This window comes from Apteryx rowi, unplaced genomic scaffold (assembly GCF_003343035.1).
Source record: "Apteryx rowi isolate R43461 unplaced genomic scaffold, aptRow1 scaffold_49, whole genome shotgun sequence".
Taxonomy (NCBI): domain Eukaryota; kingdom Metazoa; phylum Chordata; class Aves; order Apterygiformes; family Apterygidae; genus Apteryx; species Apteryx rowi.
In genome coordinates this window covers 3,180,367-3,207,827 of record NW_020450749.1, presented here as the reverse complement: position 1 = coordinate 3,207,827, position 27,461 = coordinate 3,180,367, and the positions used below count along the sequence as shown (strand labels likewise).

Below are 27,461 nucleotides of genomic sequence, written 5' to 3'. Positions count from 1 at the left end.
AGAGATGTGTGTGCAGTGTGTGGTTGCTTAGATGTTCCTAAGAGTGTGTGGGGAAGAAGTGCCGAACGGATTTTTTTAGTCATATATTGAATGCTTGTGCTACTGAAGTTCACAAGTGAACAGTAGAAGTTGTATTTTTTTTTTACTGGAATGGCTACCTTGTGGTTTTATAACTTAAATCTTTCAGCTCCCAACTTTGAAAATGAACCTTTGGTTTTACTAGTCTGAGTGACCATAAGAGGAGGTGAAACTCTTGCTAGCATAACTCGCATGATCACTGAAGCATGTGGGCTTTCCCAATGTAGAGTAGAAAGAGATTACCAAAAAAAAGTTGTAATTTGCCCTGACAGGAAATTGCTCCCTAAAAGAGGGGAATTTTGTAGAAAATGTTTAAGTATGGACTTCTGCACTGTTCCTTTGGGATATCTTTAAGAACAACTTCCCTCTTCCCGCGTTATTACAGACTATCAAGACAAGTAATAATCTTTCAATCCCTGTTGCTGTTGAGTCGCTTCTAGCATTATTAGTTTGGTTATTTTCTCTTTTGGAGTTTATCTCAGTGATCCTACTTCAGGATCCAGGAGTGAATTTGAGGTCAGGCACTGATCCAAAAATAGGTCAAATGGCTAACAGTCTGCCCTCAAAAGAAGGGAGGCTTTTATTGTTTTCTCCTTCAGAGCAGTCTTACAGATATTTGAAACAAAATGCTGGGCTCAGAAATGGGCTGTGCAGAATTTATATCACTTGCTATTGCAAGGGATGTAAAAAAAAATGCTTCATTTTCAAAAAAAAAAAAAAAACTTCATTGAGTTGAAGCACGTTTGGCCACATAGACAGAATCACAGACCTTTTAGAAGCAATGTAGCATGGGAATTGTTGCTACCATTTGAATGTGTTTATGCTGTTTTTGAGTGGCTTCAGCCATGAATTGGCTGTTATTTTCAGCAAATCAGCTGAAGTCTGATCTTAAAACTATTAAAATATGCTAGAAGAGATTCTGTAGATCTTTAAATATCTGAAATCCAGATTTTCTCGCCAGTGTTGTGTGGATCATTCCACAGCAGCACTAGATCTGACTGCTGCTCTGAATTAACAAAACTGGCGCTATGCATAGCCCTGGATACAGACTTGCTGACATCAACAATTTTGGCATATATTCAGAAAAATAAACAAAAGACAATCAGTGTTGGGTTTGGCATAACTAGCAAGTCCACAAAACGGCTAAATCCTGCTCAATGTATACATCCACTTAATCCCATTGATTTGACTGAGATTTACTTCAGTGAGTAAAGTGTACTGAATTTGGTCCTAAAAATGCTTATCCTAAAATTTTTAATTTTCTAGTGTGTTAGTAAACATACAAATTCTTCACTTATATTGAATTCTTCATGGTTTTCTGTTTTTTTTGTTGTTTTTTTTTTCCTTTTCAGAGAAAAGATGAATTCTAAAAGCTCAGCACTTACCATGAGTAGCCCTGCAGTAATAAACCAATGTGCCAGAGGAGGAATGGAAGAAGAAAAAGTTTGGTAAGGAGGTTTTTTATTTCTAATTTTCTGAAAGGTTGGTGGACAGCAATAATGAGAGATGCAGTCTTAAAAAGTAAATAAAAGAATTGTTTGTGTTAGAAATATTTACATTAATTTTGCGTTATTTAACAATAGGAAGAAGGATTTTATTTTGTTTTTTATTTTTTAGTAGATTACCATGGGACTGCATGTCTTGGTATGGGCAATGTAAAAACTCTATTCACTTCCACAGTGCACCAGTTGTATTCATGGAATCTTTCACATATGGCAAATGTCTTAATCTCCCTGTGCTGTTGCTATGCTTGTATTATGCTATGACTTGTACCCTTCAAGGTGCTGTACAGAAATCAAGTTTGTGGTGGTCTTCTGATTTCCAGTGGATTTGTGCACTGGGAGACATTAAAAAGTCAATAGTTACACCTTTTTATCACAGAGATTTACTCTGTATTGGAGAAAAAAATTAGGCTGTTTACTGGTAAACATGGACAAGTGCTTGCACATTAGTACTGACTTCTTCATGAAAATTGTGACTGACCCTGGTATTCTTAGCACAGCGTTCAGTATTGTCATGAAGGGAACCAGGTGTTGAGTAAGCACTGAGACTATTTCAACTTCGTTAATGGGAATGGATCTGTTGATGTCGCTTTATTGAGGGTATGCTGATTTCACTTGCTGTCATTCACTAAGGTTTAGCTAGGATTTTGTTACACTGCTTACTCACCATGTGAAAAAACAACTGAAGAAACCCATAATGGAAAGCGTGGCGCAAGAAAACATGGCACCCATATGGCCCAAAAAAACCTAAATTAAACTGTTTTTGTAGTTTGGAAATACTCTTTAAAAGCTTTTTATGTGAGTGAGAAAAAGAAACATTAGCAAATGAACATTATATCAGCTGCTGGATACTTGTTAGGAAATCATGTAGAATCTTTTTTGTGTCAGTAGTTGTTTTTACATGAGATTAAATTAAATTTCCAGATTGTGGTACCTGGAAAGTGTTTTTTTTTTTTTTTTTTTTTTTTTTTTTAAATCTGTCCCACTATTTTACTACTTTTTGTGGAACATCCTCAAAGTTATAAATAAAATTTTCATATGGAGAGCTGGGGAAGGATTTTTTTTCCTCCTGTCTGTAATGAGGAACAGGGAATTGACATTGTTATATTGTTTATTGTTTTTATCTTGCTTGTGGTATTGAGCAATACTGTTTTTTTCTTCATGACATTCCTAACTCTTAGTTATGCTGACTAAAATAGCAGGAGAAAAAATTGTTATCAAATATTAGAATATCTTGAATGAATGGTATGATTCGTTACAAATGTGTAATTGACCTTGGGGGGAAAATGGTGGAAAATAGCAGAGCTTGCTAGTCTACTTGTCTTCAGTTCGTCTTTGTCTTATGTCTCTCGCGCTTTCCCTGTCTTTCCCTCTCTCTCACACTTTCCCTTTCTTTCCCTCTCTCTCACGCAGACAGGCTTGTCTTGACGCTGAAGTGTTTATGAAAGATAAATCAGTGAACATTTTGGTGGTGAAGGATATCTGCCTGCACAAGCTAAATCACAATATAATAATATGTACTGTCATATGTTTTGTCATATCCTTCTATATCTAAGAACCACGTATTAGGTTACACGATTGATATAAAGGGCAAGGTTATAACTCTGTAAATTGTGGGGCATGTGCAGAATTACATGAGGCTAAAATATTTAAGTCAACTTGAGGTGTGGTGCTTATCTTTTTAAATGTGTTTCAGCCTATACATCAGCCAACAATATCACTTTTGCTTTTGCTAGCTTCTTATTTTATAAAACTAAAATCTTACTTATTAAAAAAGGGCACAATGTTTGCAATTTATGAGTTTTGTTTAGATAGGCTTGTGATTAGAGAAGCTGAATAGCAGCCTGATGAATGTGTGGTGTAATGAATACAAGTTGTAGCTGACGGTTCTTTACTCTCTGTGACTCAGCTATTACTTGGTAGGTACAATAAAGATAATGGTGAAAATTTCATGTAGAATTTTGTGGACTATATTGGAAATTTTCTAAAATTTTATATGTTTAATTTTTTTTGCCTTGCATTGTGGGGATTTGTCACCAGAAGAGCTGAATAATTCCTGCATTTTCCTCAGCTTAATGAAGTGTAATGTTGCACTGCATTACTACATCATGCATTTATATTTTTTTTCATTGTCTGATTCTTGAAACATATGTTCTGGTGTGTTCTCAATTGTTTTATTTTTCATTATGAAAATATGTGGTTGTTAGTAAGAGTGGGTGTTAGTGACAGCGAGATCAGGAATGCATACTATTGAAAGTACGCAGTAACAGTATAAATTATTCAACCAAGGCAAAAGGCTTCACAGAACAAAATAGCTGAGTAAGACCTTATCTAGCACTCGGACCTCACTTATGATGCATGTAAGAGGTTTTGATGTTGTGTAAGGCCTTGTATTCAAGCCCTCTAGAAACAAGGGAAAGAGTAGATAATTGGGTGATTTTACTCACAGCCAGAAGACAATGTAAGAACTCTTTTCCTTGAATAAACAATTACTGAAATGTGAAATAGTTAATGATGTATATAGATATATATGGACACTGGGTAGATATACTTAATATCAAGGACATTACATTGTAGAAGAAATTTATGGTGCAATTGTTCACATACCTTTGTACGTTGTGGAGTTTTCTCAAATGCTGTAACTAAATTTGCATGTTTTGTGTATACTTTGCTTATTAAAAGCATAGTGCATTTGTTCAAATGATAAGTGTAAATTGTTACACTCCCTAAAGTTGGCAAATTTAATATACTTATGTCTTGTTTATAAATTGTAAGTGATGTTTTATTGACTGTTACAGACTCTCAGTGAGTATTTTATTCCCAGAAGTTACGTATTACATGTTATCCTGTCTTAACAAAAAGTTGTCATAAATACTTTTAGTATGATGCATTTTATTTTGGGGTTAAATTAGGAGGTAAGTTATAAAATGGGAATAAATCATAGTTTACTAAATGACTTTGTCCCTTTTATAGAAGATGAAGTATAATTGGTTACACAACACTGTTTTATAGCCAGCCAGAAATTTGAAGTTCATGGAAAGCAGTCCAAAAGGGAGGAACTCAAGTTCAATCTCCCAAGAATGATAATGGGTGTTGGGAATTCTGTGGTTTAACTACTGCATTGAGTGTAAAGAGGATACCTGAAACCTTATCTGCTTTCTTTCTCTAGAGCTAATACCAGAAAAGAATATTATTTGATAATAGTCATGAAAAAAATCTGAAAAACCGAACATAAGAAATTTAGTTACTATTGGAAATTTGAATTCCAGAAGTATCTGCTTGAAAGTTTTCATGTTCTGAAAATGAAACATGTGGAAGCACATCAGACTGAATATGAAGAAGGACGAGCTGAATATTTACTTCTCACTTTGTTAACCAAGTAATTGATAATAGATGAGGAAAAATGGCTTTTTGATAATATGCAGACAGTAACAAGTTCTGCGAGCAAAATCTGTACTGATACTAGGTGTTTCTGTTTAATTTACTTGAATATATTTGAATATATTGCACTCTTCATCAATCCACCCTTGCACAGAGTTGACTTCCAATAACAGTAGCATTCCAAACTTGAAATTTTTCTTTGCTTCAGCCTCTATACAGTAGATGCATCAGAGTTCAAACAGCTTCTGTTACACTGTTAAATAATTACCTTAGCAAAATTCTGTGTAGACATCCTTCAGTTGGTTTTCAGTGGATGTGTTTGGATTGAGCATAATTCTTGTTATGAGTTAAATAGCTGGTCTGGGGGTGGAGGGAGGAGGTGAAAAAAGACCACTACTGCTACAGCTGTTCTAATTTTCTTTCTGATGAAGAAGAGTAGCTATAACATTTGGAGGTGCTTGCATTGCTTAACTTAACAGGTTTGTGTTTTATCACTATATACAGTAGATGTGTTCCAGAGAGCTGGTTAGAAGCAGTTCATCAGCATGAAGGTAAATTACAAAAGTAATGTTAGAAAATGTTTCCTATACCTGACTGCTGAGGCTGTTCTAGACAGGACTGAAATGGAGTGGGGCACCCACAGAACAGCCTGGAGGTGTTTTTCACTACTGATTTAAGTTCTTGAACTCCTCAGTAGTTCAGTTGCTTGTTTTTGCCTGAAGGAGGAAGCATTTTTTTCTGTTTCTTCATGATTTTGGATTAGGCTGTCACTAGATAAACATAGCACAATTTGGTTGCAAAAGGGCTACAGGATTACACTGCAAGAGCATAAGTGTATTTCCTGTAGTTATCACTGCTCAATACAACAGAGTTGGCAGAGCAAACAGTGGAAATGTTCATCTGCCTCATATCAAAGTCATCCAGGTTAACTGGAATAGCTTTTAGTAGTGGTTTGAACTGGCAAGGCTGATGTTCCACTGAAGCAAAAGAAAACTGCATGAGATTAAGGTATAACAAGAACTTAATCTATCAAGGTTATTTTTGTGAGGATCTCTGTTCCCCAATTATGTCATCCAGCTATTTACAAATTCTGCAGCTCTGATTCATCAGTATTTCATATCTGCTTCGTTTGGTTCCTCTGCAAGATAAAGATCAGTGAAAACTCAGAATTGCAATACTTTACTTGCTTCTATTTTTTTCCCAACATACATAATTGAGATTATTGGCATTACAGCTAAAAAAAAAAATGCTTGTGTTTTAGATATGACTACTGTAAATGTCCAGTAACTAGAGGTCACTACAGCAGCATTCATGCATAGACCAAATTAAGGTGTTTTTGGTAAGCAAGAATACTGAGGAATTCATCTAGTAATAATATTATGATCATTCATTATTTGAGCCAATATGGAACTAAGCTTCAACAAATAAAGGCTTGAGAGCCTTGAAATTTTAGAAGCTACTGGTTTGGCAGATACTTAGTTTCTTAATTTTGAAAATTGCAAGAAAGGAGCTAAAGATAAGGGAGCAAGTGGGAACCATGTCAATTAATCTATACTTAGTATGAAGCTGGCTGGCATATTGTTTTCAAAACAAATGTGCAGGAGAATTGGAAATTTTCCAGTTTTTGGTATTGTTTGTGGATTTATAATATGCTTCCTCTAGGCTGGAAGAAGTCTTCCTATTCACTTTATCTTTTTACGCAAGATTGTGTTAGGAAGTATTTCAGCTTTGTAAAACTGATATTTGAAATTTGGGGTTCTGGATCATTCCTGTGTCTGGGTTTGTAGTGCCTTGTTTTTTCCATTTCTGTCTCCAAATACTCTGCTATATTGCTTACTGGGTCGGCAATACTTTCCTGGTTTTTTTGATAAAGCCACCATCATTTTCAGAGCAAATCTTTCTGAAAGCTGCTTTTGTCATGAAGGTCTCAAGAAATTAATCTCTAAATTTGAAAACTGGCAAGTGCGTTCTGACTGTCTCTCTCTTTGACTTGACTTAAACTGTGAGGTTTTGGGATGGAGAGTTTTAAATCTTTTTTTGTTGGTCTTCTGCTGTAACAGTTATGTTGGTTTTGTTCCAGCTTTCTTTCTGAATCCGAGATACAAGTATTTTTGTAATCTATAAAGGCATGTTGGGTACTGGTGCTATCTTGGGTGAGAGAGTAATGGCATGCATTTAATAATAAATACGTTATGTGAAAACTTTAATTTGGAATCTGTGTGCTTTCTGAAGAGTTAAGCATGTGTTTCATTGGAGGTTTGAATTAGTCACGTTTCTGCATGTAAACTTTTATAGCAGAACAACTTGCTTTCCGATAATTTTGCTATAAACTCTTGTTCTTTTTTTGTCATTTTGTAACTTATTTTTGATGATGGAGGCGGGGAAGTTATTCAAACTCTAATCTGTACATTGAGAAAGAAAGACAAACCTGAATACTGAATTTAGGTATTAGGAAAATTAATTGCAAAACCAACTCCATAATTGCACGTATTAAAAGAGAAGAGCTTCCTGGCTTATCTAGTATGTATTTACCAGAAAGAGGGATTGTTAGGACCTTTCTCCTCTCATTAATGCTGCCTGGTGTGATGCATGTTACTGCTTCATGTCATGTAATTACGGCAGTGCAGGCCTCCTGATGGCACTGGGTCAGCCTCCATCCTGCGTACGGCTGTGTTCTCGTGCCTAATACACAGTCTCTGAGTGAAGACGCCTCTACGTTTCCTCACAAAGCTGAGACAGATCACCTTTCCTATTCATGAGGGGCATAACGATCCTTCCAGCGGCACTGTCTGTCTGAGGGCTAGATACCATTACAACCCATTGCACTGCTCCTGTTTAAAGAGGGATTCCAGAAGAGGGACAGAGAGGAAAAATGACTTTGTCGTGGAGTTATGGTTCTAGAAACTTTTCACCTGTATATTCAATGTGGGGGATTTCCAAGGCAGGAAAGAAAGAAGTGCAGCATGGAAAGCTAGAGATTCAGGGATATATAGACTTTCTTTAACTTGTCTGGCTTCCGCAATCCTTAAATGGAGACCACTGCCAGAGGGATGAATGCTGAACACAGCAGCAGGCCTATGGTTTATTCCCAAGTATATCTCATATATATAATCAAATATTCATTCCTTTAGTCAAGTATGTGCTGTTGCCTTTGACAAGAAAAACAGAAATATTTGCCAGAACCAAATGTTAAGGAGGAAAAAATTGTGTAGCATTCTGTGTTACAGGAATAGAGATACTTTGGGTGTTTTCCATTTCCTTTTTCCCTGGTCCAAGTCCTTGTGCAGTCCTCTTGAGCTTTCTGTTTCAAAACAAAGACCAGCAACAATATCCTCCTCTCTCTGATTCATCCAAGACTACAGATACTCAAAACGTGAAAGTTGTCCAAGGATTTACTATTCTTTTTTTTCCTTGTAATATTGATATCTTAAAGTGGTGTGGTTATCCAGAATGTGAGTTGTATATATGAAAGTATGGCCCTTTGCCGTGTGTGAACATTAGAATGAGTTCTTTCGAAACCTTTTCTCAGTCACTTAAGCCTGCTGAAGATGGGAGAAAAACATCCCATCAATATGAAACAAATTGGTCATTTTTACTAAAATTCTGATTCTTTCTTGATGCTCCAAGCCTTTTTTATTTAATTAATTTCATGGATACATTTCTTTATGCATTTTTTTCAGTGCTCTGAGTCTACTTAGTAACTGTCAGGCAGAGAAGCTTGTGCAATTTAAAATAAACCAAAACAAATGCAAATTTTTATCAGTAAAAAAACCCAAACCTTCCGAATATCATAAATGGCTGAGCAACACATTAGAGCTCCTCTTGATTTTTTTGCTTATTTATAGTTATATATATTTTATATATACATATATATAGTTATATATATTTATTGCTGCAGTTTAAAGTCTTCACTGAATCCTCACACATTGTTTGGTGCTTGGCTGTCCCTTTCCCTAGGCAAGGTATGTGGTATACTGTGGAATATCAATAGAAGCAAAGTTGTTGCTTTTACTGTTGTCAGTTTTCTTTTAAATCAGGATATTAGAAATGCAAAATTAAAATATAAATATACAGGAAATACTTCATTAAAACCTACCAGAAATGATTTCTTGTTTTCTTTGAAAATTAGGAAACCATTAAGGAATGATGTTTCACAATTTGGCTTTTGCAGTGAAGCTGATTTAAAACACTCCAGCCTCTCATCTGCCTCTTCCCATCTCTTTGCCATTACTTGCTATAACCTCAGTTGTGCTGATACTGTGGTGTATTGAGTTGTTCTATAAATTAATAAAAAATAATCTCTGTTAAAAATAGCTTTCCCAAATGGAGTGTGGTTCCCTTCCCTCCGCTGCCACCCCCCACCCCACTATCATTTCGGTAATCTGATGTACAGCACAGCACAATCCTACCAGTAGTTGTGTGGCACAACTCGGAGGGTGAAAAACTGGAGTGAATATGGGGTAGGACTTGCAACTTCTAACAAACTGCTTATGATTTCAGCAAAGCATCTTATGTGCCTCTACGTTTTTAGGCAGCATTTTTATTGCAATACAATCAATTTCTTCCACTGTGGTCAGACTTGCCGTGGCTGAGCTCTGATCGCAGTTATGAAGTGCTTTCTCACTTTTGTAACTCTAGGTTCTTAACAGCTGATGCTCAGCTGAACCTATTTTAGGCATGCATATATTTCGGACTTGGCAGGTTTACAATTACACAGCTAGCTTTTAATGTGATTTTATTTAATAAGGAAAAAAGATTATACAGTGAAGTTCTGCCCAGTGGCTAGATATCAGATCACTCTCAGAACATATGGGTTATGTTAATGTCTGCTGAGATTATTATTTTATCTGAGCTTTAAAATGTGAAAACTCTTTGGTATAGCAAAAGTAGGGTTTTCTTGTTTCTTTTTTTTTGAGGTATTGTGGAAATTGTATTTGAAGCATAATTTTTTTTATTCATCTGCTATTTAAAATAGAAATAACACTCACTTGAGACAAAAAAAATGTTTGAATTGAGATGGCTGTGACTGGCAACATGAGTAAAAGATAGGTAAGCAGTGGTGAGCAGTGGAAAATCTGCATTTTAATAATGAGGTAGTATGTAGATACCACATGATAGATACCTTACTACATATGGTTTTAATCACATTACTTTTTCTTAATGACAATCAGAATAATGTTGCTTAATTACTGCACATTATAGCTCAAAGAAACAAAGGTACTCAAGCCAACTTCTAACTTGTGTGGAAAGTAAGGTTTCATGACACAAATCATCATAATACTGTTGGAGACTTTTGTCAGCTGCTAACTGATGAAGGAAGAATTATGTCTGCAATTAGAGTGAGGAACAGAAACAAGTTTAACAACTCTTACTGTTTCTCCTGTATCTTTGTTCCATCAGTAAAAATGAGTCATCCTGAAGAACTGAATTAAAATGGCTCTAGTCAAGTGCAGTTTGACTGCAGATGTTTGTTATGATTACAAAAGACATGTACATGGTTAGGGACTACAAGGTTAGATTGCCTGCAAAAAGGAAGTCCCATAAACTGCAGATTAACAATTTCTTTAGATAGTTAAAATTAATTTTCAATACAAGAGGCCTGTAATTGAATGTTTTCCTATCTTTGCAATGAAACATTACTAGAAAACTGGAAGAGCTGAAGAATATTTAGGATAGTTGGTGTAAACTAATGATAATGACAGTCTATTTTAATAAAGCAGATAAACATTTACAAATCAGATTTAAAAATCATTTTTATCTCACCCAACTTTTCCAGCTTATTCGGTGCACTTCTCTGCCTGTAAAAGGAGTAGTAGAATTGAAAATTGTTACGAAGGAATAATCTGCACTGGGACTTGCATCCTAAGAGCCAGTCCCTTAAAGGAAATGGATAAAGATCCAGGAGAGCAGACATAGAACATGGAGAAGATGACTCTCATCAGCCTCTGTAGCACACCCAGAAATGGTGAGAGACGAGTGTGTTGAAATGGTTAAAGAGCAGTCACCAACTGCTGATTTAAGTATCTAGCGCACATGAAATGTGCTTTGTAACAGAATAAAATGCCTCCCAGAGGCAAATACAAGTTTAAACACGTGTTTAATTATCATGTCTTAAAAACTTGGTATGGATTGCATTTCCTCATCCGGGATGGGATTATATTATCTTGATTGGTGCCTGAAGAAAGAAAGAAAATAGTTCAGTTTGCATGCTGGCCTGAATCTGAATCCCACAAGATGGCAGGCTTGATCTGAAATTGAGAAGAAAGGCTGCTTTCTTGGAGAAAGTTGCTGTCAACACTCACCAGTGTCGTCCCCCTCCCCCAGGTACTCTGTTCTGGGAATGGATAAGGAACTAAGCAGGGGCGAGACAATTACAGATTGTTTCAGATGTAGCTTTGCTGAGATATGGCCCAGGCTGCTGTTTGTAAGTTCTGTGGAGTGGTTTTTTTGTAGGGGCTTTATTTCCTATCTCTTTTTTGGTGAAAGATCATTCCCTAGGCTACAGGAAAAAGCACTCATCTGTATTTTGTCCGAGGAATTGTGTTTTGTCCCTCAGCTGTATTCATTTGCATTACATGTCTTGAGACATTTGCTACATGCTTGGTTATGATTGTATTATATTCTGTCTGCTTTTTCACTGATTTATGTCTCTATAGTTTATTATAGCTGTTAGCATAGGGAGGTAAAACAAACATTTCTGAAGTTTCTAATTGGTTCCAATTCAATGTAAAGAAGTTCCATCCAAGTAAAAGGTAACCATCTTTAGGCTGCCCTTGGTGGTATTTTGTTTATAAACATGTGAGTATTAGTGTGACATGGCTTTTATACTCTTGCCGTACAAGTAAATGGAATGTTCACAGAGAATACATAGTGAAATGTATTTTAGTTCCTGAAGTGCTGAAGAAAGTTGAAAAACTAGAATTTTTCGTTGCTTTGATGTAGGAAAGGAGTATAAAAATCCAGCTGCCACCAGTCATTAAAAATCTCTTCTTCCTTTTGTACTGATGGTGCATATTTCTGAAATCTAAAGAAGGTATTTAGTAAAAATGAGTGGCAATTTAGACTTTAGTAGTAGTTACTATCATGACAGGTACAGGTAATCAACAGAAATGTCAGGCTGAATCTGTACAGCTTTCTCATTTTGGTGTGTTAAGATTTTCTTCCCTTCTGTGGATGAAAGACGTTGTACATACTGACAGGCTGGTGAATGACACAGGCACAGTGATTAGGCTTGGATCACCGGTGTAAATAATTAATAAACATCACTGTGGAAGGGGGTCTCAGTATCCCTAACTTATGTTTTGGTCATTTGCTAGTAAAAGTGATGATTATAGTGGACAAGAACTTCTGCTCCTTCAGTGCAGTCTTGCAACCATGATTATAAAGGATTTTGCATAGTTTATATAGGTCAGAAGACTTTATTAATCAGCCATGCTGATCTTTAAAACCTTCTTTGAAACACGTTCTAGTGGACAAGGAAGTCCTCTTCATTTCACCAGAGATCAGCTTTGAACTGTGCTGCAGGCTCACATGTTCTGCAAATTCCAGTGGAACCTGAAACGAACCCAGCAAAATGTACTGATATGACAATGAAATCTTGAATACTTTTTTTTAATCCACTAATATCCTGTGTCAGTTTTAAGGATCCTCTGTAGTAGTAGTTGTCAACAGTAGCCTGTTCCCGTCCAGCTGGGTGTTAGATGGACTCATTTGGCTTCTCCTCCTGTCCTTAATTTGATTTCCCAGATGTATTAACAGAGATAGGTATCATCTACTAGAGATTCAAGTAGCATCATTTTAGGATAAAAACTCTGTAGATTCCTTATAAGGAAGGTGGAATCTTTTTTAAAAGGTATCATAAGTGCAAACCGGAGTCTTAGTTTAGCTCTTTCTGTAAACACAAAAGATCACAGCCAGAATTAATGGATAGGGACTGTCTTTTTCTGCCTGGATGGGGGGAAAAATTAACAATAATTTATTGCTAGAATTTCTGTTAATCATTTTAAAAGGAATAGAAAAACATTGTGTGCCTTGCACAGATTCTACTGCGTTTGTTTGGAAGCTTGCTGTTAAGAACGCTATATGATAAGTGAGATTTATCCTGTTCCCTATAGAATTGAGGGTGAGGGAAGAAATTCAACATGAAGCCAAAAAGAACTCTCTCCCTCTAATAGCATGGATTCGTAATTCAGTTAAGTACTGATGAGTTAGATACTGTGGTTGTGTGGAATATGTTTTATTTTTAGGCAGATTCAGAGGAGGCAAGAACGCTAATTAGCATTATTTGAATTGCAAAAAAATAAGGAAAATTGCAATTAAAATACATATAAAATGTAGGATAGTGTGAATTTCTGTCTATTTTGAAATAGCTTGATTCTCTGAATGGGTGGGTGTGCATATGCATGTATGATGTGTGAAAGTATGTGAGATTTTTTTAAAAACTTAAAAAAAAAAAAAAAAAAAGTGATCTACCATTGCCAACCATCTGTTTCCTATATCCTTACTCTGCTTCTCTTTTACAGAATCTTATCTTGCTTGTGATTCTTTTTCACCAAGTCTGTAATATCTGTTGTTATAAACCATCTCTTATTACTTGATACAGTTATTCAGCAGTTAGTACAGTACAGCTTCTGGTTAATACTCTAATACTAAGACCCATAATAAGTCTTTTTTTCAAATAGAAAAAGTGATTATTTATATATTTTAATTAATTGCCTGACTGTAGAGGGAGCTGGTGAATAAGTCTGAAAAGAAAACAAACATGAAGTTTCTATAGGAACATTTAAACACTGCAATATTTGGAAACGAGAGCAGAAAGAAAAGGCTGATTTTAATATCTTTCTGGTGTGTGTGTGGGGAAGCTGGAGAATAGACGAATGGATTAAATTAATCAAGTACATTTTCTTGTGTGTCCTGAAAGTACCTAGAGACAAGGGTTGTAGGAGAGGATAATTTGTACACATTGCTTTCAAGCTGGATGCCTTTGGTCTCCTGCAAGTGTCTGGAGTTTGAAAAATACCTTTTTTGTGGTAACATGTCGTTATGGTGCCTTAAAACTACAGAGGCGAATTCACAGCAAAATCTGTAGAACTATTTTTTCTGATGGAGAAAAAGAAACCTGGGCTAATACTAATAGGTCATATTAACATAATTATGAACAGAAGCTTACTAAGAATAAATGAGTAAAATAAAAATTGCGAAGAATTGAAAAATACTTAAATGTTTGGGAATATCCACTAATACTCATTAAGCATATGTCTATCCATATATGTATCCATATATGTGTGTGTGTACGTATATGTATATACATATGCTCACACACATAAAAAATGTGGATATAGGCTGTCACATTTGAGAGAGCTGATGACGTAGCAATATAGGGATGCTTAGGGAGCAATGAGATCTGGCCATTCTTCTTTCTCTGTAGATTTTATTTTTCTCACACTAGATACTTAGGCAATTGGCTGCATGTTTACCTTTTTAATACAGGGACTTTTTAAAAACAATAGTCTAGTCCTGTGTCTGATAAATTCATCAGAAAATAACGTGCTACTAACTTTTCCTTTAGTGAGTTTTAAGAGCATGCACTTTTTTCCTGACTTTGCACTTAAATATCATTGTAAGAAGCATAATGCGAAATTCAGGAAAATTAACCTGACCTATAGGCAGGAATATAGGCATTGTGTTTCCTGCTATATTGTTGTTTCCTCTGTCTTGTTTTGCATTCTGTGGTGAAGACCAGAAGCTTACTGTGTTTTGCTTGCTGTCTAGTTAGTTATGTCTTCATTAAAAGAATGGATTCTAAAACTGTATTTGAAGTGAATTAGATTATTACTATAAATCTGAGTGTGGAGGAAATTTTGTTTCAATAAGACTCTTATTTACCCTGGAGGTAAAATACCATCATAAGGTAGACTCTGTGCCCAATATGGAGTAGTAAAATAAAGATGGTGCTAGTCTGAAAGTTATATAACGCGTTCATATTCCACTCACAATGCAAGCTGTATGTGGCCATATCTTTCAAAAAAAGAAAGTTCACAATCCTATTTTTTTTAATGGAAATCTCTTTAATATACCGTTAAAACAATTTTATTGCTGCAATGTCAGTGGCATTAGCTAAATAATACAATGTAAAATTCTGATATTTATCATGGACAAGTTCTCTATTTGCTTTGTTCTTGCAATGTTTCAATATACTATTGCACATACAGGTGTCCAGTTTAACTCGGACGTAAGAAGTAAACATAAGAGAACAATAATAATTTGAACCAGTTAAACAAAATTGTATGGACGTTAGAACCAGTGATGGTCTTCTGTAAGAGACGTTTTAATTCTTTGGCATCTTGTGCTGCCTTGTTATTAAAGTATTTTGGCTTTATTCAATCTGTTCTAAAATATCATACATCCTGCTTCCCAGATAGGATGTAAGCACTGTGTGGTATGCCACTTCTTTTTCCTGAATATATTGTCATTGTATTATGTAGTGTATGGAACCAGAGATGTAATAATTTATCTTCTGAATGTATTACTTCAGAAACCAAAAGAGCTGGCCAGTCAGAAATGGGCCTGCTTAGGCATGTTGTTTCCCTCACTCTCACATCTGTTATTTATCGAATTTAAAACAATAAGTAAAATCACGATGAACCAGCTACAAATCAGTAAGTAACTTGTATCAATGTGCAGACAGGAAAAAATGATGATCTGCCTTTATTACTGTGGTCTGAAATATAGCACTCTTTCTGTCCCTTCCACTACAGTTTGTGAGGTACAGTGCCACCCTACTCTCTTTTTTCAAATCTTTTCTTTTACCAAACTGACCTATGGAGCTCTTTCATCTTTCTCTCCTGTGCTACATGACATGGGAGCGTTCCATAATGAAAAAGAAATGGTGGGAAATCTCCCATACAAATGAATAAAGAAGCAGCAAGAAAGATTAGCAGGAATTAGGATGCAGAATGAGTTTATCATTGAGCTTTCACTTTTATTTGTTAATCTACTAAGTGCTTATTCCTGAAATAAAAGAATGATGCTGCTTTTCGCTGTCAGACTTTTGGAAGATGATCTGGTGAAACTTTTGCAATGGTATAGTTAATCAATTGGGGTGCTTGTTATGTAACATCTTCCTGATAGGTGCTTGTGTGAGCTAAAGCCATCTAAAACTTTCAGGACATCACGTTAAGTGCAGAGGTTAAATAATATTTCATTTTCATGGTCTTTATATTCTGTGATTAAAAGTCATTTTCCTTCCATAATGTTTCTTAGTTAATGCACAACTCATCTGGTACAAGCCAATGTTTGTCTGGTCACATATTCTGTAATAGAATACTTAATTGTTTAAACTTAACTTACTTTTCTCTTTTGCATTTCATTCCAAGGGAGGTTTAAAATGAATCAAGAACTTTTTCTCATTCTGATTTATATTTAATTACATTTAGAGGATCTTTTTATTTGTAGACTTTTTTTATATATTTATATGTATGTATATACACAAACGTGTGTGTTCAACACTTATAGACTGATTTAAAAAAAATTGATGGTGATTAAACACAGGGAGAAGGAGTTGAGAGGGAAGGTTGTCATATGTATTACAATGGCTGCTTAATACTTATCTATTCAGAATCTTTTCATTTTCAGTTTACTGGAGTTGCCAGGAAATAGGATTTCTTTTAATAACTCTTGCTATGTAGTTTTCATATGTAAATGAAAAAGTACCTGCGCAGAAAGATTCACAGGAAGATTATAAAGCACAGTGACAGGAAGGTGACTGTGTTACAGATTTTACATTTTGGGCAGCAGGGGGCTGTATTTACCAAGGATGTATGAATAGGTGTTTATTGTTTTGTTTTTTCTGTGAGGATTATGAGTGACTGCTTAGGATATTTAGTTTAGAAAATGCATAATGTTTTTGTTCTATTTCAGGCTTAGCCAAACTTATCTCATTTAGTGGTGTTTGTTCCTTGTCTTAGAGGACTTAATACTATCACCATACTTGGTTTCATGGTACTCTTTTAGTATCTGTATCAAGATATTCAAGTGGTAAATCTTTTTAGCTTTGCCTCCTCCCCCCCAAGGTTATTCCTCCATGTTTTTTGCTCTTGGTGTGTGTCTATGCTGTGCATGTAAGACTGGATTTTTTGACCAGTGGTGTCCTTCTGGTCTGTATGTATGTTTTGCATAGTTTTCTGTTGCCAGCCTGAGGACATAGGGCAGAGCACCTTTACTATACCTCATTTCTTTATGGTAGCATCTTAATAGCCTATTTGCATCAAGATAAAACTGTTAAATATCCTTATTTTGTACACTGCAATTTACAAACACTGTATATAGCTAGTTTGTTGTCATAAACTGAATAGCAGTTTCTCATGCTTTTCTGTTATGTGGCTACTTCATGCAACTGAAGCAGCTGTCCCTGCCTCCCTGAGGGACGCTATGTCCGTAAATGTTCATTCTATTCTTTGTTTCTAAGGAAAAACAGTACAGATTGGACCTGGTCAGGTTTTTCTCCTGCCATACTCCTCCCTCAAGCCTTTCAGCAACTGGTCCTCCTAAAGAAACATCTAATTGCCACAGAAGGGCAGGAAGGGAGATTGTTTCTACAGCGTGAGTGGGCCTCACTGGGCCTTAGTGAAAAGAGACAAAAGTTTCTGCAGTCCACATAGCAAAAAGTGCCTTCTCTGATGCCTTGGCACATTCTTATTATGTATCCCTCCACAGCCCCAGCAGAGGTGATGGTTGGGACTTTGCCAAATGCTCAGCTCTTGACATCGGTATTCATGATTTGGGTCAGTTAAATCCCTGTCTGAAAGACTGAGTTTGACTTTGAGAACATCTATTTATTTCTGACATCAGAGATGTTCTTTTTGATAGCTGCTGCTGTGGTGATTGTGTAGCCAATATCTCCCTTGTCCTCTCTGGCGATTAGAGTGCCATTCCTAGAGTAGGGCTGCTACTGTACTGCGAAGCTTTCTTGCTCATGTGAGAGGAAGATCTGAAATTGCTTTATGACCGCTCACAAGGCACTCCCTGGTGTTTTTCTAATGATGTTCTGAGTATGGGATGTCCATTGCACGCTGCTTTTACGCTGCAAGATTGGAAAGTGTCCTGGGATTCAACCTTACAGAGGCTCCTGGGATCTCATGGAGAGTGTTCCCTGTGATACCCGCAGCCTTTGTCTCTTTCCCTGATAACAATAATTTGGTCTTACTTGGGACCCTTAATAAGTTTTCCTGTATCAGCAGTGTCTCCTGCTAGAGATCATATTTCCCTACAAAGCATTGTAAACCTGAGAAAGAGAGAGAGAATTAGTTGTTTCATCCCATAGGTTACACAAGAACAGGATAATGACAAAGGCACATGTAGACAGCAGATTCTGGCAACAGTTTCCTCCAAATGAGACAATAGTATTTCCCATTTCAAGACATGCGGGTGATCTCAGATGCTCTCAGACTGTTAGCACCCTACAGAAAGGTATCAGATTCTTATGGAGGTAATGTGAGAAAGATGATAAAATCTATAGTACTTCCTCGGTCCTGATTCTACCCAAATCTACCCAAACCAATTGACAAAGGACTCTAGAACTGGCAAAAACTTGTTTTGGACTCTAATCTTTCTGGTGCTCATGTTCAAAGGAAGTGGACTTACGTTACCGAGCTCCACCAAAGATCTTGAGTATTATTCTCTTTGCCCATTTTAACTCAAGCTGTTTAAATCAGTGATCCAGATAATGTTTTTGCCCAGCGAGCAGTCTGTGGCATTCCCTTTTGCCGAGGTACTACTAGTCCCAGGAACTGTTTCGTCCCTCATCAGATCACAGTTGATTTAGGATTTTTGCATCAGCATGGTGAATGGATGAGGATAGCAGTCCAGTGGAACAACATGCTCGTCTTACAGCTGTATTTCTCCTGGTGAAACTGCTAACCCTTTTTCTCAGCCTAATCTATCAACTTAGTAATTGACTGGGCAAACGAACTTTTGTGATACAGAGAAAAATATGGGATCAGTATGGATGCCTGTGGCCTTGCTTCATTACAGACTTTCTGAAATGGAAATTTTAACAAAGCACATGAATTTCCTTGGTTGCCTATGCTAACCTGTGTAGGAAGGCAAGCTCAGTTATTTAACATACCTTTATTTATTTGAAAGTCAAATATCTAGAAATTCGGGTTGTTTACATGGTGACTCATACATTTTGAGATTGCCATAACAATGGAAAGCTCTTTGTGTCAAGCTGTTGTAAAGGTGTCATAAAAACCTGCTTTTTATTCTGTATTATTGTCTGCTAGACCTTCTAATCTCGTGTGCAAAGATTAACTCTCATGGTGTCAGAGCATGCTTACAATACATGTCTTTTATGGTAATTTAATGCCTTAGTATTATTTTAGCAATCAAATCTCAAATACATTATCCCTTCAGTAGAAAATTTTTGTTTGCTGAGGCTTTGGCTAGTGGAAGAAGTCATTAGTTTCAAGCTTATTGTTTTAACTGGAAGGTTTTCTTCTTAAGCCAATTTAAAAATATTGTAGTTTTTCTTTCCTGCATTTTGTTCTCATGCTGTAGTCAAGTTTAGAATAGGCATCTTAAACCTTTTTACGTATTTAGTTATTTTCAGGCAGTCTTCCATATCATGTATCTTCCATGCATATCAGGTACAGTGTTAATATAATATTTCTCTGTGTTTTAGGATTAATATTAAATATTTTTTTACTTGGTAGGAATTTCAAATTCTTCTCCAAGGTTTTATGCACTTTGGAAAAATCATAGCTTTTTTTTTTTTTTCAACAGCAAGGTGGTTGATACATGATGACAATTTAAAGAAGAAAGAATAGACTTTTTTTTTCCTTCCTGTACACTTATTTGAAGAAAGTTATGACAGATGTGGAGTAAAAAACTTTGTCCCCTTTCACAGTGGGACCTAATGGGGGAGGGGGAGCTGGAAGGTATGGAACTATTTACTTTGCTTTTCAAAGTATCGAGAAAAGTTAGATTTGCAGGAAGGGGGGTGTGTATGTGTTCTTCAAAGAAAGCCTAGTTTCCTCAGGAAATGTTATATGACTGTGGTGTCTGTCTCGTACTAGTAACTTTTCAACCCATTTTCCAGTTTAATTTTTTAAAAAAGATGCAGAAATGGCAGAGACAATATAGATACACAATTATCTTAAAACTTGTGTTTATGGGTAGAAATGAGAGACTCAAATTAGTCCAGCCATTGTGAGGAAGGCTGCCAGAGCACAGCCGTTTCAGGTTCTTTTTGGCAGGAGCCAAACAGGCGGTGAGCACACGCGTTACTCTGAACCTAACCACAGCCTTTTCATGGCGGGAGCGTCATGGAGGTAACGAGAGAGAGAGAGAGGGTGTGCTGAGGTGTGGGAGGAAACACGGGGCCTGCTTCCACAGGAAACCAGTCTTCATCAGTTCTGCCCCTTGCAGAATCTCTTTGGGTGTGTGCGTGGCTGAAAAAAGGCAGCGTCTGCTTGGAACAGGATGGTGCCTCTGCCGTCGTTGTACATGCTCAGGGCTACATCTCTGTTCTTTTCATCCTGACTGAGATCATGGGGTCCTGTGCTGTGCATAAGATGAGGCTGCTGTTTCACTTGATTCCAGTACCACCTGACTCTCTTAAGAATGAGAAAGCAGCTTCTTAGGATTAATGTTTACCCTTAACACAGAGCCTATACTAGAGTGCCGGACTTGCAAGGTTGAGCTCCACACCTAACGTTACATCACTTCACCCGAGAGACTGACTCATCAAGTTGATACATACGTGTTCTCTCTCAGCTTAGGGTTGTCAAGTTGGGGAGATTTGTCTCTGTTGCTGTTAGACAAACAATGCTGTCACTGAATCCTGCAGCAGGTACAGTCTTGACGGATATCTTACGCAATGTGGGTAAGGTGGGAGCACAAATAGCAACGTTAGCTAGGATCTTACTAAGATGAGGAATCTGGTCTTGTGGTTAATGCAAAGAAACCTGAAAAATCAGGAGATATGACTACTAATGTTGGATTTTCTGCAGATTTTTTTTTGTGTGGTTTCGAGCAAAGGTCAAACACTCCATCTGTACATCATTTTCCTGAAAGGAAGTGTGGAGGTGATTGTGGTGCATTTGTTCAAGTTGTAGGGCTCTAAGTTACTCTGGTAAATAATGATGAAAAGATGCTGATAAAGAAAACAAGTAGTTGCCATTAAGCTACAGTATTTCAGTTAGTGTTTCAGCCCTTAACATGTGAGCCAAATAGTGTAACTAATCATATCTGTCATATAATTCACCTTTGGGTTTTGTCTTTTTTTGTTCTGTTCCTTTTTCTCTAGCTTCAGTGAGGGCTATGCTTGACACCTTGTCCTAAAATATGGTCTGATATTGGTACACTATTAAATATTTAATGCAAACAACTGCTCTATTTGGAAGTGGGGAGAGCATTGGATGAAGTGAACTCCTTTCATATCAGTTTATGATGCATTTGGAAACCTTCAAAATGAAAAGTGTTATACAGAAGGCAAGGTGGTGTTTTATTAATCAAGAAAGATAGCATAAGTGATAGGAAAAATCCAACCGCTTGGCTACAATAGCATACTTCACAACAAAATAAATCTCAATACTCAGAATATTCAAAATAAGTAGGAATGTTTACATTACGTTCCTATCACTCTGGCTACCGACAGTAGCTCTGGTATCAATGACCATAAAGGAAGCTGCAAACTATAATTTTCCGTCATCACTGATCAAATTAATGTCTCTTTGATTTCTTTCCTTGGGCTTCATGACTCTTACTTCAACTGCCAAAGTAAGTTGGAATATTGTCTTCCTGTGCTTCTGGTGCTTCCTGTATTCAGACTGGAAAAGATTGTTCTCTTGTTTTTTGTAATTAGCAATTTTTCTAGTTTTTGTAATGAAATACTACAGCATATATCTACTTCTTAAATCTAATTAATGTATCTCTTTAAAACCCAAATAGATCAGCTACCAACAGGAGTAAGAGAAAAGATAGACATGTATTAAGTTAAAGTCATGGCATAAGGAGAGATTCAGAGGAAAGATGATCACTGTAAATGCATTGAAATAACAAAAACCTGACAAAAATACAGAATGAAACACTGGTAATTGCTAACATTCAGCAGCTTAACAGAAAAGAGTAATTGGCAAGTCTGAAGCAAATTGTTTCCACATGTCAGAGAGAATCTTCTTTATATATTATAAAGATGTTAAAAATAATGGAGTATTTTAATGGGGAAAAAAATCGATACTGAACTTACTTATGTGCTGAAAATATGTTAATATATGTAAGGATAAATAGCCTAAAAATTTATTTGAAAGGAAGTAATCACTGGCAAACTTATGTTAAAGATTTTTCTGATATGAGTTACTGGAACAAACTGTATTACAGATATTATACACTATTGCTCCAGTTACTGGACCAAACTATATTATTTCTTAGTTTCATAAATAACTATGAAAAACTTTAAAGTTTCATAACAACTGTATTTATTTCACTGGGCCTTCTGAGATTCTTTTCAGTAGCTAATGTCTGTTTTGGGTTAGCTTTGTTAGCTTTTTTTTTTTTTTCTTCAGTGTGCTTGGGTAGGAAAGGTTTTGGTTTTTTGGAAGAACAAGATACAGCAGTGTGTACAGCTTATCAATATTGATAATTATATGTTAAAATAACTTATTTTGGGGCTCTTTGTTTTTTTCTACAGCAAAAATAGTATAAGTAGTAATTTTAAAAGGAACATTCAACACTTGTTGGCAGTAATTTTTCCTTGAAGGTGTGTAGAAGTGATACGTACAATATTTTTCTGCTTGCAGCCTTCATGCATGCTTACTTTTTGACCCTTAAGCACTTTCCCTGTGTCTATTTTAGGAGACATCTTAGAACAGGTAATTTGGAGTCATAGGCCTAAAGTTTTTATTTGACTTTGCCTTCTGTCTATCACAACATACACTAATACTTTTGAAACAGAGAGAAGAATGTCATTTGCCTTACAGGGTGCAGTTAATTCTTGAACTTGCTGCCCTGACATACTATTTCAGGCCAACAGAAGCAAAACAAATACGTACTTGTATCAGTTATGAGATTTGTTATCAATTGCCTTAAATAAGATAAAATGAGAAGATTATAAATTATTGTTTCAGGTCATAGACAACCTCTACTTGAAAGAGATGAGAATTTCCTCCATTTGCAAATCAACCCATCATTGGTCTACTTTGCAGCAAAATCCCGTTTCCTGTATGATCCACTGGTCTCATTTAGCATGCTGATTTCTGTTTTTTTCAGGAATTTTATATAATTGGAGGGGAAAAAAAAGGATGAGTGTGCGTGCGTATATATATTTCTGAAAACACTGGACCCAATCTTCCCAACCTGTAAATGCATTTTTTTATTAATTTTTTGTTTTTGTTTTATCCCAGGTCAAAGTATATACTTTCAGAGCCATCACTGGTATTAATGTTATTTAGTAATTACAGGATTCTGTAGTCTTAAGAAAATTATTTTAGCTAACTTTTCTTTCTTCATAAAGTGCTGTTAGAATGAAAATGCTGTGGTGTAGTTAGTGGGTTTATATTGGAAAGACTAGAGAATATAACTTGTTGCTGCTGGTAGAAGCAGAGGTAACTGAACATTTTCTGTCCTGAATTGATACTTTGAATGGAGCTTTCATGGAATGATAGTTTCAACAGATCTTACTTCATTGCATTTGGAGATTTCTATAGTAATTACTATGGCAACACTGATGCAAAAAACGTTCCCACTGGAACCAGCTGTGAATAATAATGAGCAATTGAAAACATTTTGCTTTTGCATCTCAGGTTAAATATACTTTCAAAAATCATGGAAATAATGAAAGTGTGTATTTTACTTAATAGGAGGTCATTCTACTAGCTAAGTATCCAGATATTCTTATTGAAGAGGTATTTGGTTTCAGAGTGCCTGCACCATTTAAATATATCATTGAGATATCCTTCCTCAGACCAATGAATAGTGTCAGAAATACTGGCCGTAAAATTTGGCACTGGCATTAGATGCTTAAAGTTGGAAAGGAACTTCTAATACCAAGTATGTAGTACAAATTCTTCATGTCAGAAATTATAACTTACCGTGATTGACAGTGTTGTTTGTTATATAAGTGGGTTTATGTAATCCATCCTGATCAAACTATATTGACAGTTTTCTGATATCACTGTACAGTGAAGATGGAGATCACAAAAGTCACATGATAGTGGTCAATATTTGTTGACTTAGCAGCTATTTATAAATTGCCCTGAAAAACATTGCTGGTTTTTGCAGAAATAAATTAACAATTTGTCAGTGTTTATGCTGAACAGAATACTCTGATGTCAGAGGATGCAGTATTTATTGAAATTGCTTGTTGTGAAAAGTGGCTCTCCTTGTACGTATAAACCAGCCTTTGTGCATGTGGTTGCCTTGTTCTTATTTATTTCACTTCCATTCAGGACAGAGGGGAAACCAATCCAGTGTTTATGATATGAATAAACTTTTTATTTTGAAAGCATATTACGACTTGACTTGGTAGTTCTTACACGGACAAAAGTCTTATAGAGCAAAGGGCAATTATCACCACAAGAGAAAGTCCTAATGAGCTATATCAGCAATGGAAACTGAAGCAATCAGTATTAAAAGAACACTGCTAATTGTTGTCAAGACCTCAGAAACTCTATTCAAGTTAAATAAGGAAATTGCAAAGATTGTTTTGTTAAAATTCTAAGCCCAGAGGGCTGAGAGTTGCTCTTTTAGATGTATATGCAGCTCAATAGGCATTACTGTGCAGATGGAAATGAGGATGAAATGGAAATGAAATCACTGTTCATTTCATTTGGGTCCCTGCAACGTACATTCTGGTACTAATGCAAGTGAAAGTCTTACAGGTTAAAAAGTCTTGGTAAGTCTAAAAGCTGCATGGTTTCGTCTTGATGAATGATGTATATATATATTGCGTATTGCTTTAAAGTTTGATTCAGGGCCTCAGTTCTTTTTGGAGCACATAATATAACTGAGTTCAAAAAAATTGAATATACTGGCAGCTTATTAAAGAAAACTGGTTGTATTAAAGAAAACTGGTAAAGAAAACTGTAAATAGATTTACTAAAAATATTTGCTGTCTAAAGATGTTTCAGCTGTGAGTATCCAAAATACTTTGCTAAGCATAGCAGTGTTTATTTTCACCTATTGATAATCTAATGAACTCCTCTGCCAGGTTTCATATTCCCCTAAAAGAAAAAAAGGGTGTTTATTGGGTGTTGATCTTTAAAACAGCACCAAAAAAATCCCAGCTCATAGTAGTTTAAATTTCTAAATAAAAAGCTCTGTAAAACCGAGAAAGGATTGTTTGAAAATTTTGGAGCTTTTTCCACAAGACTTGATTTAAAGAGAGAGAGGGAAAAAAAACAGCCCTCAAACTGAACTCCTTTCCCATGAAAGAATATTATCAGCAGGTGGTTGAATTCCTGCCTTTTTTCCGCTGCTTGATACTCTGGCCTTTATTTAACTGACACTGCTTTATAGTGCAGGAGTAGTTCTGTTGCCCATGCTTTAGTTATGTCTTAGTGAAATACTTGCTTGTATCCTGAGCAGAGCCCCAGGATGCTGCAGAACTGAACCTTTAGTGCATTTTACATCCCAGTTATAGGCCCATAAATGACAAAACAGCTAAATGGATTTGATGTGGCAACCTGCAATCCTTTAGTCATGAGGACAGAATTAGTGTAGATGTGAAACTATATGGTACATTCGACTTTTCCGGGAATAGTTACTGCCCACGGAAGTTAAGTGACTGGCATGGTTGCATACGCTCAGGAAAGGTTATTAGCTGCCCTGGTGACAGACCTGTTATGATCTCGAGATAAGGCAGTCTGTCTGTGTTTGCGAAGAAGTTACAGGGGTGGTTCTTGTCACTCATTCTGAAGCACACTCCTTCATTTAAAACACTCCTTCAGACAAGAATAATCTTTGTCAATGAAAAAATATTTTGAAAGTTACAATCCACTTTAATTGACTGCATTTTATAAAAGCAGTTTCCTTACTTGACTGACTGGCTTAATGCCATATCTTTGAGAGCTAGGTGTGAAAAATATATAGCATTCTTTTAAAAGGAGTGCAGGAGTTCTTTTCGCTTTTCAACCTACAGAATGCTCCGAGTTGACCATAGACTTAATGACAGCACTCTTGTTTGGTGTTTTTTACTAGGAACGTATGTTTTGGTCTCTTCATGTTGAAATACAAGCCACAGTGCAGAAAACAGTAAAGGTCCACATGGGGTAATAAGAAAATGGATTAGTTATTTTAAAATCTTTTATTGTATTGACTTGCCCCAAATGTTTGTTTTAAATAGTGTTGCCCTCTTTATTCAGTCCCTGACCTTTTTAACATCATCTGTTAAAGAACCACAGCTGTGTGGGAATTCATGTTTACCTCTAAAGTGAGGGCCAGATGATAATGAATCCAAACAAAAAGGGTTTTCAGAAAATACTTGTTTTCATTATCGGGAGTGTGGTGTGATGGCATTTGAATGATCATTTCAAGGGTATTAGTAGCCTCTCTGTAGGTTAACAGTGAAAATATTGTTTGGTTGGATTTCACAGGCTGGTAGAAATCCCTTGTCTGCTTTCTCTTGGTGAATATTTTTGTTTCTCTCTAAGTGGTAATGTCCAATCTTGTTAAATTAAGTGTATTTCCCAGCATTAAGTTCTTGATGAGAAGTTGCTTCTGTTTTGAAAACAAAATGGAATAAACTTCTTGTGTTTCCTTGAATGTGAATATTGTTGTGACTTTTTGTCTGGAGGCTTGATTTCTCTGGCGCTCTCACGATGGGGGCCATTTAAGCATTGCCATCAGATCTTTTTTCCCATGGACCAGAGGATCTTATCTGTACAGCTGACTGTAGGGTGGAGATGAGCAAACGTTTCTTTTTGAGCTGTTGCTCTCTTTGTAAAGAATTCAGCATATGTCTGTGATACGGCAATGGGATAATGTAGCAACTAACCAAATTAATGAACGTGTTATTGCCAGCTCTTCTTCTTAGTATTTTTGAAATACTATAGGAATAATTTTAAGCTGCTCATTCAAAGCCAGCCAACTAATAATCTTACTAATGTCATCTTCTGCAATATTTGTGGTATCTTGTTACAGAAAAATAATACAGGAGTCTTTTTCGGTCTTTCCTGACATAAATGCAACTATACCCGTCAAACTGCAGAAATGCCTGTGACCTTCTCTTGGCTAGTAGCCAGGGCTTTCCAGTTCAGTTGTGAATCCAGTCCGTATAGGTCAAGGAGAGGCTTTGAGTGGTTTATACCAAGTATAGTTGATTGCATTGTCCTGCAGTAGTTAAAAATGAAGAATTAAATCATGTTTAAAATTTTAAATGAAGCCTGTATTTCTTCAGAAGCTGAAATGTAACATCAGGAGTAATCTCTGATTTTTAGGTCAAAAGGTAGAACTTTGCTTAATCTTCAAATTTTTTCCACTTCATAAAACAGACTTAACTTTACA

General features: G+C 36.1%; 1 protein-coding gene across 1 annotated transcript in view; it reads left to right on the top strand.

The window, feature by feature from the left end:
* Positions 1-1,475: 1,475 nt before the first annotated feature.
* The window catches only part of ARHGEF3 (Rho guanine nucleotide exchange factor 3), a 131,087-nt gene continuing 105,101 nt past the window's right edge, over positions 1,476-27,461 (top strand). Inside the window, exon 1 of the mRNA XM_026078910.1 lies at positions 1,476-1,526. Within this exon, the coding sequence (XP_025934695.1) occupies positions 1,491-1,526 (36 nt within the window). The 5' untranslated portion in view covers positions 1,476-1,490. The remainder of the gene's footprint in view (positions 1,527-27,461) is intronic.